The sequence below is a fragment of the Hemiscyllium ocellatum genome, chromosome 9 (assembly GCF_020745735.1).
Source record: "Hemiscyllium ocellatum isolate sHemOce1 chromosome 9, sHemOce1.pat.X.cur, whole genome shotgun sequence".
Classification (NCBI taxonomy): Eukaryota; Metazoa; Chordata; class Chondrichthyes; order Orectolobiformes; family Hemiscylliidae; genus Hemiscyllium; species Hemiscyllium ocellatum.
This window is the reverse complement of record NC_083409.1, coordinates 92,816,343-92,831,081: the sequence shown is the minus strand read 5'-3', so window position 1 is coordinate 92,831,081 and position 14,739 is coordinate 92,816,343. Positions and strand designations below refer to the sequence as shown.

Sequence of the window (14,739 nt, the reverse complement as noted above, 5' to 3'; positions counted from 1 at the left end):
GACAATGTAAAGCAGGGGTGCTGTGACAATGCAGGGAGGATCAGATTGAGCCCTGTGAGAGTAAGCGCCGAGAGATGCAGCCTGGTCCACTCCATGAGCTGAATGTGGTAGCTGATGGTGCAGCCCAAGGTGAAGAAACATCCTTTAAGTGCCATGAGGGTTCAGAGAGGCTGGCACATGTTTGATGCTAATGACGATGCATACGGAATGCATGCAGCTGGTGCCCCGGAACGTGCCCTGAGATGTTGGTGCCCAGGGTCCAACAGGGAGGTCCTTTGGAGCAAGAGGCAAATTGAATCCACAAGGTATCTACATTGACTTCCTTGAGTTTTCTTGATATTGAGCCTGTTTGGCACATTTGCTAAGATGAGAGGCTACTTGTTAATGAGTCAAGTTGAACTGGCAACAAATCATTGAACAACTAATAATAATTGTCAGTTGGCAACCTGCTATTCCCTGGTGAGAATCTCCTCAAGCCCCTTGTGAAAAGCATAAAAGGCAACATGAGTTACTCCTGACATTGAGACGGTGGTCGCTGCACTTGTCATCCAGTTCTGCACATGTCTCACCAAAATCCATGTCACTCGGACCTCTATAAAATTCTGCCCCAAAACTGTGTTTCTTTCACCACTCATGCTGCCTGACCAATTGAGTACTTCTAGTGATTCCTGGTTCTTTAATCAGTCATGTGCACAGTAGCCCTGAACTAGTACAGAACTGTTCACCAGAGTTATAATCCAGCACCACAGAAGAAAACAGTTTGACAAATTGCCAGAAATGTTACTATGTGGACACCAATGCTATTTAATAATGTAATAGCTCAGGAGAAAACAAGTCACAATTATCTTTTATGCTTTGTTAAAGCTTCTCATAAGTAAATTTAGGTAAATTTTATGGTGGCATACCTGAAGAATCACTCAGAATGGAGCCAAATGCACTGATGACAACATTTGCTTTTAAGCGAATAACTTGGTCTTCATCTTCAATCCAATCTCCAACATCATTCTGCTCTGTACGAACAAACTCAATTGCAGAAATACGCTGACCTTTCAGAATAATCTTTCTTGGTGACATGTAAGGCAAAAACTCGCATCTTTCTTCTTTTGCTAGCTCCATCTAATAGACAATTACAAGAGGCAGAAACAACATTGTTCAGCACAGAACAACCTTGACCTTCATGCTAATATTAGAGCGCATCTCTGAACGCATGCATCAATCTACAAACACTGGACATTGTGCAGAATCTAAGTTTGTGGAAATGTACTGTAACGTATTCCGTGCCATTTTTCTTACTGGTGGCATTTCACCTCCCAAACAGTGAGAGAATTTTCAGAGGCCGATGGAAATAAGAATGGAAGTGGTGGGCTTGCTTGTTGGGACATCTATTTGCCAGGATCATCCTGCTCATGAGTCATTTTTGGGAGAGACTTGGTTTAAAGGCAGATGGTCTAACCATATTCAATTGTTAGGTATTTTGGTAAGGAATTTACAACGAATGCCGCAAACTAGTGTCAACTGGATATTTCCTGTTTAATCAGCCTTGGGCTTCTCATGACATTAGGGACATGGCAGTTACCTGGCCATTCGATGATACATTGGGAAGGGTCCAGCATTCCAGGAAGACTTTGAGGCTCTTCCACACCTATTTGGCCACAGTTACAGCTGTTAATTGATTATCAAGCACGCCCATAACATCAGACTAACCAATCTCGGAAACATCAATGTCAGGTTAAGACTCACATTTGACTCAGCACAGACGTCCTGATCCAATGTGCAAAGTCCTGCCCAGGATTTGTCTTAGAAGTTATACGATTTCTTTAAAAATAAAAATGCCCAAGTTCCCCCTCTAGTGTCTGCATAAGGACACTCCAACCTTCCAATCAATACACTGACATTTCCCAAAACAAAACCTTCCAAAATATAACAAATATAATATTAAACAAAACCACAGTTTTGGTATGAATGAGGTCTCCTATTCCTGAAAGGGGCATTACAAACTGTCAGATGGCTGCTTTATCTAGGTCAGAACTTTTAAAATCAATACTGTTTTCGGTCTGCATGAATACCAGTAATGATGAGATTCGCACAATAGTAGTATTTTCTTGAAGATAAACACATTTCTGGTCATTTGAGTTGTTATAGTTGAAACAATTCAACAATTCAGAGTGCAAATAGTTTCTATGGGATTCTTCACAAGGGCATGATCACCAAAACTGATTTCATCAGGCTGGGCGCAGCATTTCAAACAGCATTATCCTTCACTTCTGCCTGAGCCTTGTGATTTTTCTTCACAATCTTATCGTTTTAGCTGGATGTGACAGCATGAGGTACTGTGATTCTTAATTTGTGATGGAGCATAGTTGTTGCAGTTTCTTCACCCATAGTGCAGTGAGGCAGAGATGGTAGTTATTTACACAGGAATTGCCTGCACTATTACTGCCAAGATAAAGTGTCCAACTGAGCAGTCTGAACACATTTCTTGATTGCTTTCATGAATCTCCGAGCCTTAGAGCTTGTGGCTGGCCATTATGGTGCTATTTAATGGCGGTGAAATCCAAGTCACTCTGCAAATTGCTGTGACTCTGAACTCAGCAATTGAGATTCATGTAATAGTAGCTCTCGCAGCTGGAAGTTTGGTTACATGAACTTGCCAGAAATTAGGATAAATGATCAATGATTAAGAGTTATTTTCCTAATGGAAGGGATTTTTAAATATCAGAAGTCAATTTCTTTAATAAGGATAATCAGGTGGATTGGGTGTGCAGTTTTGTGTGAGCAGTTGTCACTTGACAGCAAGGATATCTTTTATGAGCTTCTTCTGCTTTATGTGTAAGTGTATGTCTAATATTTTATGCAGGAATCATATTTGAACCCTGAGAAAGTCTTTGGTTTCCATCATATTCTGATGATCAAGGCGAGTCAGAGAGCTTACTCTCTGACTCAGGTTGTCTCCTTGCGCATGTTATGAAGGTGTAGAAGTGTAGTTTCTTTAAAAGCGTTAAAGGCACCAGAACTATCTGACAGCACCAAATGTTCTGAAAAAAAGACATAAGGTAACCTTTTGGTCCAGCAATTAGTGTAGCTGGTTACTTGGAGACAAAAACAGATTTGAATTAGGCCAATCAGTTTAAATTATACCCAAAAAAAAAATCAAACTCCAATCAACTTTGAATTTTAAAAGCCAATGACACAATCCAATGCTTTGGGGATATAAGGCTGAGGAAAATTGGACAATTGAGAGGAGAACTGCTAAGCCAATGACATCTGCAAATTGTCCAGAGAATAGCTCTCTTAAATGTACCTTTATCGATCAGTAACCTGTGAAGCAGAATCCCCAAGAAGAGGAAAAGAAGACAGGAATACAGAGACGAACCAAAAGCTGCTCGGTTTTGAGATAAGAATTTTTGTTTTGTAAATCTTAATCGTGAGTTTTATCAAACTCGCATTATAGAAGGGAAGGTAAAAGATGGGTTAGAGGAAGGACAGTAAATAGTTGTTAGCTAATTATTCTTTATTATAATTTAAGAAATAATGTTGTTCACTTTTACTTTAAATAGTTCTTGGCCTCCTGAATTTTCACAGATTACTGCACAGGATAAACCTTTTCTGTGTTGCTGGTTTAAATTAAGCAGGACCGTTTATCCTGTGTAGCAACAGTTTAGAGGTTTGTCGTTAGGATTTCAATTGGTTTAGACAGATTTGAATAGATTTGGGTATGAAAAATCCCAGCAGATTTAAACACCTGCAGGATACTGTCCGAGATCTTTAAATAAAATGTAATAGAGGCAATTTGATTACTTTTGGTAACTTGTGGCTGATTAAATTAAAAGTGAAAGAAATGGCTCTTAAATTTGTGAAAGAGATTCTGGGATTTGAAGATGATTCTCAAATTTGCTAAGAAAGTTCAGAAGAAAAGAAAAAAGTCACACTTTTAAAATGAGCAAATAAGTTAGATTTGGATTTAACCAAGGACAAAAGTAAAGCTGAAATTGAAAGGGAGATTCTGAAACACTTAAGTGTATCAGAGAAACAGACAAGTGCAGGAGAGGTACAAAAACTTAAATTTACAATTGAGGAAAATGGAGTTATAGGATAAACAAAGAGAGAGAGAGAGGGAAAATGAGAGCAGAGAGAGAGAGACAGAGGAAACGGAGATAGAGAAGGTTCTTGGCTGAGCAGAAAGAAAGAGAAGAAAGGGAGAGAGAAGAAAGGAAGAAAGAGAGAGACAGGAAAGGGAGAGAGAAAGACAGACAGAAGAGAGAGAAGGTTCTTAGCTGAGCATGTAAGTGAGAGAATTTGAACCTGAGAAGTTGCGACTCAGTCAGCAAAGTCAAGTTAACAGGATGGAGATAAAAAGAGAAGGTAGTGATGTATGCAAACATGCTGGATCAGTTCAGGCAGAATCCAACGAGCAGCGAAATCGATGTTTCGAGCAAAAGCCCTTCATCAGGAATAAAGGCAGTGAGCCTGAAGCATGGAGCGATACGCTAGGGGAGGGTGGGGGTGGGGAGAGAGTAGCATAGAGTACAATGGGTGAATGGGGGAGGGGATGAAGGTGATAGGTCAGGGAGGAGAGTGTGGAGTGGATAGGTGGAAAAGGAGCTAGGCAGGTAGGACAAGTCCGGACAAGTCATGGGGACAGTGCTGAGCTGGAAGTTTGAAACGAGGTTGAGATGGGGAAAGGGGAAATGAGGAAACTGTTGAAGTCCACACTGATGCCCTGGGGTTGAAATGTGCTGAGGAGGAAGATGAGGCGTTCTTTCTCCAGGCGTCTGGTGGTGAGGGAGCGGCGGTGAAGGAGGCCCAGGACCTCCATGTCCTTGGCAGAGTGGGAGGGGGAGTTGAAATGTTGGGCCATGGGGCGATGTGGTTGATTGGTGCGGGTGTCTCGGAGATGTTCCCTGAAGCTCTTTGCTTGGAAGTGCCCGGTCTCCCCAATGTAGAGGAGACCGCATCGGGAGCAACGTATACAATAAATGATATTAGTGGATGTGCAGGTAAAACTTTGATGGATGTGGAAAGCTCCTTTAGGGCCTTGGATAGAGGTGAGGGAGGAGGTGTGGGCACAGGTTTTACAGTTCCTGCGGTTGCAGGGGAAAGTGCCAGGATGGGAGGGTGGGTTGTAGGGGGGTGTGGACCTGACCAGGTAGTCACGGAGGGAACGGTCTTTGCGGAAGGCGGAAAGGGGTTGGGAGGGAAATATATCCCTGGTGGTGGGGTCTTTTTGGAGGTAGCGGAAATGTCGGCGGATGATTTGGTTTATGCGAAGGATTGTTGGGTGGAAGGTGAGCACCAGGGGCGTTCTGTCCTTGTTACGGTTGGAGGGGTGAGGTCTGAAGGCGGAGGTGCGGGATGTGGACAAGATGTGTTGGAGGGCATCTTTAACCACATGGGAAGGGAAATAGCGGTTTCTAAAGAAGGAGGCCATCTGGTGTGTTCTGTGGTGGAACTGGTCCTCCTGCGAGCAGATATGGTCGAGGCAGAGGAATTGGGGATACAGGATGGCATTTTTACAAGAGATAAGGTGGGAAGAGGTGTAATCCAGGTAGCTGTGGGAGTCGGTGGGTTTGTAAAAAATGTCAGTATCAAGTCGGTCGTCATTAATGGAGATGGAGAGGTCCAGGAAGGGGAGGGAGGTGTCAGAGATGGTCCAGCTAAATTTAAAGTCAGGGTGGAATGTGTTGGTGAAGTCGATGAATTGCTCAACCTCCTTGCGGGAGCACGAGGTGGCGCCAATGCAGTCATCAATATAGCGGAGGAAGAGGTGGGGAGTGGTGCTGGTGTAATTACGGAAGATCAACTGTTCTACGTAGCCAACAAAGAGACAGAAACAGCTGGGGCCCATATATGTGCCCATGGCTACCCCTTTGGTCTGGAGGAAGTGGGAGGATTCGAAGGAGAAATTGTTCAGGATGAGGACCAGTTTTGCCAAACGAATGATAGTGTCGGTTGAAGGGTACTGTTGGGGACGTCTGGAGAGGAAAAAATGGAGGGCTTGGAGGTCTTCCAACCTCATAGTCTGGGAAGTCGAAAATGTGTTGCTGGTTAAAGCACAGCAGGTTAGGCAGCATCCAAGGAATAGGAAATTCGACGTTTCGGATAGTCTGGGAACCCCACATTGCCCGGTTCTACCTCCTTCCCAAGATCCACAAGCCTGACCACCCTGGCTGACCCATTATTCTCAGCATGCTCATGCCCCACTGAACTCATCTCTACCTACCTCAACACTGTCCTATCCCCCCTAGTCCAGGAACTCCCCACATACGTTCGAGACACCAACCACGCCCTCCACCTCCTCCAAGACTTCCGTTTCCCCGGTCCCCAACGCCTCATCTTCACCATGGACATCCAATCCCTCTACACGTCCATCCACCATGACCAGGGCCTCCAAGCCCGCGAGGAGGTTGAGCAATTCATCAACTTCACCAACACATTCTACCCTGACTTTAAATTTACCTGGACCATCTCTGACACCTCCCTCCCCTTCCTGGACCTCTCCATCACCATTAATGATGACCGACTTGACACTGACATTTTTTACAAACCCACCGATTCCCACAGCTACCTGGATTACACCTCTTCCCACTCTACTTCTTGCAAAAATGCCATCCTGTATTCCCAATTCCTCTGCCTCCGCCGTATCTGCTCCCAGGAGGACCAGTTCCACCACAGAACACACCAGATGGCCTCCTTCTTTAGAGACTGCAATTTCCCTTCCCACGTGGTTAAAGATGCCCTCCAATGCATTTCGTCCACATCCCGCACCTCCGACCTCAGACCCCACCCCTCCAACCGTAACAAGGACAGAACCCCCCTGGTGCTCACCTTCCACCCTACCAACCTTCGCATAGACCAAATCATCTGCCGTCATTTCCGCCACCTCCAAAAAGACCCCACCACCAGGGATATATTTCCCTCCCCATCCCTTTAAGCCTTCCACAAAGACTGTTCCCTCTGTGACTACCTGGTCAGGTCCACGCCCCCTACGACCCACCCTCCCATCCTGGCACTTTCACCTGCCACCGCAGGAACTGTAAAACCTGTGCCCACACCTCCTCCCTCACTTCTATCCAAGGCCCTAAAGGAGCCTTCCACATCCATCAAAGTTTAACATGCACATCCACTAATATCATTTATTGTATCCGTTGCACCCAATGCGGTCTCCTCTACATTGGGGAAACTAGGCACCTCTTAGCAGAGCGCTTTAGGGAACATCTCCGGGACTCCCGCACCAATCAACCACACCGCCCCATGGCCCAACATTTCAACTCCCTCTCCCACTCAGCCGAGGACATGGAGGTCCTGGGCCTCCTTCACTGCCGCTCCCTCACCACCAGACGCCTGGAGGAAGAACGCCTCATCTTCCGCCTTGGAACACTTCAACCCCAGGGCATCAATGTGCACTTCAACAGTTTCCTCATTTCCCCTTCCCCCACCTCACCCTAGTTCCAAACTTCCAGCTCAGCACTGTCCCCATGACTTGTCTGGACTTGTCCTACCCGCCTGGCTCCTTTTCCACCTATCCACTCCACACTCTCCTCCCTGACCTATCATCTTCATCCCCTCCCCCACTCACCCATTGTACTCTTTGCTACTTTCTTCGCACCCCCCACCCTCCTCTAGCTTATCTCTCCACCCTTCAGGCTCTCTGCCTTTATTCCTGATGAAGGGCTTTTGTCCGAAACGTCAATTTCGCTGCTCGTTAGATGCTGCCTGAACTGCTGTGCTCTTCCAGCACCACTAATCCAGAGTCCATTTATTTCTCTCTGGTACGAAAACATGTCTAGGGTTTGTCATGTTTCTTACTCATATCCAGTCCAACAACCAAGCAATCTCAGCTGATGCTTTGTTTTTGGTCTAATAGGAAACCCAATTGTTCTTTTTCTTCATTCCTTACATTTCCACCTTAAAGCTGCTTTCATTCCTTAGGTCAGAAGATTATGCCAGAACTGCCAAAGATTTTCCCAGTAGAACTAATGTCAAGTATTCAATGAGAAAATAGAAAACTTTGGCAGCTGAACAAGACAGTAAACCAATTATGCAAAGAAAGTGGATGCAGAATCTCATAGACTTCAAGTGAAACACAAGAATAAAGGGGAAAATGTGACAAGCTTGAAACGAGATCTGCAATAGCCATGAAAGCTGAGCGACTTAATAAAGTAATATTACAGACCTCTTTGGTACTCAGTGGAAATAGCAAGTATTGGATTGCCCCTGACTAATTAGAATAAATACAGGGCTATGCATTGACCCCATTCCAGTTAAAATGAACATAAATCATAGTGTAATGGAGATTCATGGAGTCCAAAATCAGAAATTGCTGGAAACGCTCAGCAGGTCGGGCAGTATCTGAGGACAGAAACCAGAGCTAACATTTCAAGTCCGGTGACCCAAAACGATAACTGTTTTTTCTCCACAGATACTGCCCGACCTGCTGAGCCTTTCCAGCATTTTCTGTTTTTCTTTCTGTTTTACAGCATCTACGGTTCTTTTGATTTTCACGGGGTTCAATAATGCTTCTGTCAAAAATATCCAACCCTACGTTTTCCATGAGTACCAAGTACATTGGAGCTGCACAATGAAAACCTGAAGGAAATCTAAGTAAAATTTTGGGATGCACTGAGTTGGCCGTAGCTATCTTCACTCAGCTTCTCTAGGTTTACTTTCTCCAGCATCCTTCGAGAGTGTAGACAGGATTAACAGACCATAACATCATGATCAAACAGGCGATGTTTAATGTCATCAACTCAGTCATGGTGAATACTTTCCTGTAGCTGCTAAAAGAAGCTCTTATAGTTTCACAAGATTCAAACTCCTTGGTGGCACAGTGATAGTCAGTGCACAACAAATTTTCTGCTGTGATTTTTGTATTCTCCCAACAACACAATCATATGCAGTCACTGAGGTAAACAGTAAAGGAGAAACAAGAATGGTGGCAATCGTAAAAATGTGTAGGCCTTTGGCAAAGAGAGCCATGGAAGCATTTAATTTGAAGATCTAGCATATTCAAGCATTAAAAAAAAGTGGACAATTTCTCATGAGTTTTTTTTTTCAAATTCAAGGATCTATCTACAATGTTCAAAGGAAATACAAAGCAAGATATGCAAACTTATAATTTTTACAGATTTGTTAATAGCATCATAGTCCTCTTTCTGTGTTTCCAAAACTTCCATTCTGTGAGAAGGATGGCCCTAGGAAGTTATATACTTTCTGAGTGACAAAGTAGGAATGGCAGTAAGAAGGTTTCGTAGTATTGTCAACAGTCTAATTGTATTCCTTACTGTAGTGATTGGAACCAGGTGGATCTCACTAACTATAAGATCCTTGATTAGGGTTGTTACCTGAACCAATCAGGAACCCCTGAGTAAAAGATATAAACAGGAGATTCAGAATCTCCTCACTTGAGGGACCGACTCCGAACTGGCTGGTCAGAGCTAATGTACTGTACACATGTAAATAAAGGGTGGCTTGGTGATTGATTCTGGCCTCTGTGCAGTTATGTCACTTACACACATGCATCTGAACTACAAATTAGGAACTAATGTTGGGTATTTCTCTTCTGAAGCTTGTGTTGCCATTTAATAAGATCAGATTACTCCATATTCCAACTTCTATTCTCTTGCTTATTAACAAACAATCTGTTTATTAATAAAAATATCGCTTGATGGCCTTCAAAGAGAGGTGTTCCATAGATTCACCACTTTGTGAAGAAAAAGAATGCCTCATCTCTACTTTATTTTAGAAGGTGGACTCTAATTTTTACTATCCCACCAAAGGAAACACCATTTCTACATCTACTCTGTCGAGGCCCCTCTGGATCACACACTTGAATCAAGTCACTTCCTACTCTTCCAAACTCCAGTAGATGCAAACCTAGCCAGTCCAACCTTTCCTCTTAAGACAATGCATGCATTCCTGGTTTTAGTCCAGAAACCTTCTATGAACTGCTTCCAATGCATTTACATCCTCCCTTAGCACTAGGATATGAACAAAGTACTCGAAACTCCAGATGTGGTCTCACCAACATTCTGCATAAATGAAACATAACCCTAGTTGTTTTAGAATCATTTCACCTTTTAATAAGCAGTAACATTCCATTAGATTTACTAATTATTTACTGCATCTGCAACTAACTTTCCACAAGTCATGCTCAAGGACAATCAGATGCTCCTGAATTTTAGGAGTCAGCAATCTGTCGCCACTTTATGGTATATTCTTTTTGTACTTCTGCCAAAATGGACAGATTCATATTTTACCACATTATACTCCATTTTCCAGATCTATGTTCATTCACTTAAACCATCGATATCTCTTTGTAACTTCATGCCTTCTTCACAACTATCCTTCCTACTAATTTTTTTTTAATCATTCACAAAAGTAGTAACTGTATCTTTGGTCCCTTTGTCCAAGTAATTTAGATAAATTGTAAACAGATGAAGCATCAGCACATGGTACACCCTACAAATGAGAAAATGACACATTTAGGAATTTTTCTTTTCCCCCTGTCAGCTACTCAATCTATCTATAGCAATACATTATCCCCAGTGCATGAGCTTTTATCTTCCTCAACAATTTTGTTCCGACATCTTATCAAATCTCTTTGGGAAGTCTATGTACTAGTTCCCCTTTAGCCACGGTATAAGTTACTGCCTCAAAGGACTCCAATAAATTTGTTACTTTTCACTTTAAATCTTATTCAACAGTAAAACTAAATAGATGGAAATATTGGAAATTGCAGCCTTTGGGCAAGTGCTCTCAAATACAAATAACATAAGTTTTATACACAGACCCATTATTGAAAATACTGTTCCTCAAAGAATTTGTCTCAGGTCAATTCTTCATTAGCTTTGTTCAATTAATGCTTGTATTGTTTAAAATTGTTCACCTTCAGAGGGAGGCTTATTATGTTTTGTTCTGAAACATGTTGATGTTAAAAAGAAAACAGAACAAGGTTATAGTATATTTGTAACACAGTTTAAAGATCAAAGAAACATTTGTAAATGGAATGAGCATATTCCCCTTAAAAAACAAAATTTTGGCATTGTATTGGATTGCAATGTCGAGCTATTATTGTCGTAAGCAATGTTTTATGTATTGATAAATCTTAGTTCCACATTGTTCACTTGCAATATGATTTTAATTCCCTTCAATAGTAACATATAACTCATTTCATTGTGGTTGGATGAGGTCGCAAGGTCCCTACAAATATTATGCCATGATATGGGCCAAATGCAAGCGATTGGGACTAGTTCTGTTCAGAAAACCTGGTTGACATGGATGGGTTGGGCTGAAGGGTCAGTTTCTGTGAGGTATGATGCTATAATTCTATCGGGCTTTCTAACAAAGTGCCAATTGTCTTGTCCTATTATTGCATCTTCCTTCCATGGTCAGAGAAGGGCCACACCTTAATATTTGTTAAGAGAAGAATTGATTCATGATTGAAAATAATTTTCTTCCTTTGATATCATGTCAGTTGACCAAATACTGATGATGTTATGAATAGGTTTGGCATGCAATAGCAAGGAAAATAGGCTACATCATGGCAGCATTGTGATGTTGCTCAAACTATTGATTTTTCTCAACACTAATACTCTGAATACCTAACTGTATATTGATTCAGCACTGTTGTTTCATTTCATATAATTCATGGGGTGAGAGGGAGAGATAGCACTAATAGTATTCATGGAGATAATACACACACTTAATAAAAAATTAATCAGACTGTGCTTAAAGAACCATGTCCAGTTTTGATCCTATTTCCATTAAAAGGAATGCAAAGGACAAAACGAACATCAGTATGTCATAAATAAATGAACTAATAGGACAAGGTAAGGGCAAATGAAAGGCTTGGCATAAACACATGATCAGTGTTTGTAACTGTGAAACATTAGTGAGTGGATGTTAAGCATTTCTTCTTGGTGAATGAAGACATGCGGCAGTGATGGCCCATGAAGCAGTGTATTCCATGTGGAAGCCATGGGTGGTCCATTGTAGTAGAAAGCCTTATAATGCTGAAAGATTGCAAAAAGATCGGTTTTGACGGCAACTGTGGAAAACCCCAGTTAAAGCCCGGACAGATGTTCGAGAGAAATTTGAGCTTTTCTGGCAGATCCCTACTAAAATTATGGTAGTGTTTGCCAAAACACCAGAGCAGTTTTACTGTGGCTGAATGTAGAGGTGCTAGGATGTACAATTACTCTAGAAGAAACTGCTTGCAATAGAAACTGTTCAATCTAAATTCTATTCAAATCGTGTTTTGTTAAAATATGCTTTTTGACTTTCTTGAAATCATATATTTTACTTAATGCTTTCATTTAGATACTTATCACTATAAAGTTAAATATAACTGTGCTGTGCTTGTTCTCAAACTTTTTATGACATTGACAGGTGTATGCAAAAATAATTAAATATAAAATGGCCATGCTGATTTAATAGGGCAATGTGCTATTAGACAAACAGCATTCAACTACTTTCTATACTTAAAAAGACTTCTTGTAATGTTAAATAAATGTTGGAAAAGGAATGAGGAACATTAAATTTGGAATACAGCAGTTATACAAACAACTAAATTGTATAATGCTGAGCTTGAGATATTGAGTGACAGGACACACAACTTAATAGATTGAAATCTTGCAATCTATGCTCCATCAGGCAAGCCCAATTGTTTTAAATCCTGAGTGTTAAAGCTTGTTGAGTTTACCTCCTCTGGGACAGCCCTGATATTGGTAAATCCTTTTCTAAAAACCACAAACACACGGTGAGCTCCACAGCGTAATGCAGATGTAGCACAGTCAAAGGCAGTGTCTCCAGCACCAAGTACAAGAACTGTGCCTTTTAGTGATGGCAGGCTAGACTGACAGGCACACATCCCTGTGAAGATAAAAAAAAGAGCATTTCCTTTGAAATATGCTATTTACTCTGGGCATCGCAAAGTCACAGGGAGATATTTATAGAAATGTAAAATTGCACAACAGAAGGCTGAAATGAGACATATTACTATCAAATTATTCTGTTTCATTGCAGGGTGTTTTATTCCTTTTCAAATGTATTCATATACATAATTTCACACCCAGCACCCTCAGCAAAGAGGCCTATTATTTTATCTTCTATGGATGACTGCAGGCTACATTGAATGGTTCAGATTTCAGCATCAGATATCACATACATTACACTGAAGCAATCAAAACTCTCAAAATCTAAATAAATCAGAAAAATACTATTAGTCTGTGATCATAACATCTTTTTACTATGCGATCATGCATTTAGTTAGCCCTAATGTATCGCAGAAGATGTCCTTAGACCATTAAAATGAATTTTTGAAACCAATTTTTTTATTAAATCCATACATCATTAAGATTAAGCAGAATATATTTTCAGACATAAAAAATAGATTTGTTGGAAGGTGTAAATAAATTAGACAAATCATAGGTTACACAATGTTACAGGGTTTAACGGTTGTCAAAATGCAAGTTCACATTACATTCCTGTTGCAAAATAAAGAAAAAAGCATGTGCTGCAAAGAGAAAATTCTAAATTGCTGATGATCCTTTTACAATACAGAAATGTTTTATCACACAATAAATAACTGTTATTATGCTTTCATTTAAAACGAACCTACTTCATTTGTTGAAGAATATTAACAGTGAACAGCCCTCTTGACAACAAATGCAAATTATGCAATATTTTGACCAATATTAAACAATAAAATTCTACCTGGTTTGCTAGCTTTTGCAACAATAGGCAAGAACTCCTTAGATGTGTAGAAGCCATGTTCCGCTGTTAAGCCTTCAAAGATGTGATCTCTCTTTGGCTCTGGTAAACCTGTTGAAACACAGATTGCTCCATTAAATAATAATGCACCAAGAATGAGATCTGTATAGCCTTTTGCATTTTTAGCATGAACAGAATGGATTCAATACCCTCTTGTCTGAAAATGTTGGAAGTACCAATTGTCTCAGCATTCATGTCGGCTATCTTCTCTAATGAAGTGGTCTTTTATCTAAAAATAACTTAATTCCATTTTTAAAGACATACCATATTAAAAATATTAACAAAATAATACATGCACTATTTTGAACACACAATTACATATTCCTTAATATTTGTTAAGAAAACATCAATTGCATATGGGAAAATAATTTAGAATCTGATATCACAATCTTACATGAGCTTTTGGCTGAAATTAGTTTGCAGAATGCTTAGCATTCTTAGGTATAATATTTTACATCTTTGAACAGAACTATTCAAAAACTATTCACTTTGGAAACAAATTTGTAGAAAGTTTTCAGAATGAGTTGTTTGTCATTTATCATGTAGGCAGGGCCCTTGATAGAAAGTCGGTGAGTGTTGGTGTGGATTTGAGGGTCCGAGTGGCCTGCTTCCACATTGTAGAGATTCTATGATTCTATTCTAAGATTCTATTATTTGTTTTAATAACACTCCAGTCTTTTTGGAGTACTCAAGGCATACATGGTCTCTAAATTCTGTATTAACTAATGTCATTCTTTTTGTGCCTTTAAAAACTAAGGATTGCAATGATAAATAATTTCTTTTTTGAACAGGAATTTCCCAGGATGGCTGGATCAACGCAGAGCCATGAATTCAATATTTATTGTGAACTTTGTTCCTTTGGCTGTGGGTTCCAGTAACATGTAAACAAACAGGAGCTGAGGAAATGTTGACAAGAGAAGCTGATTGGTTCACAGCTAACTGAGCAGATTGGAACTGGGGATAATTTAC

General features: G+C 40.8%; 1 protein-coding gene across 1 annotated transcript in view; it reads right to left on the bottom strand.

Annotated features, from left to right (window-relative positions):
* Window positions 1–14,739, bottom strand: part of LOC132819159 (dihydropyrimidine dehydrogenase [NADP(+)]-like) — a 744,611-nt gene that overhangs the window by 370,012 nt on the left and 359,860 nt on the right. Inside the window, exons 9-11 of the mRNA XM_060830572.1 lie at window positions 13,714–13,821; window positions 12,701–12,870; window positions 906–1,116 (exon numbers count right to left, since the gene is read on the bottom strand). Coding sequence (XP_060686555.1) covers window positions 906–1,116; window positions 12,701–12,870; window positions 13,714–13,821 — 489 coding nt within the window. The remainder of the gene's footprint in view (window positions 1–905; window positions 1,117–12,700; window positions 12,871–13,713; window positions 13,822–14,739) is intronic.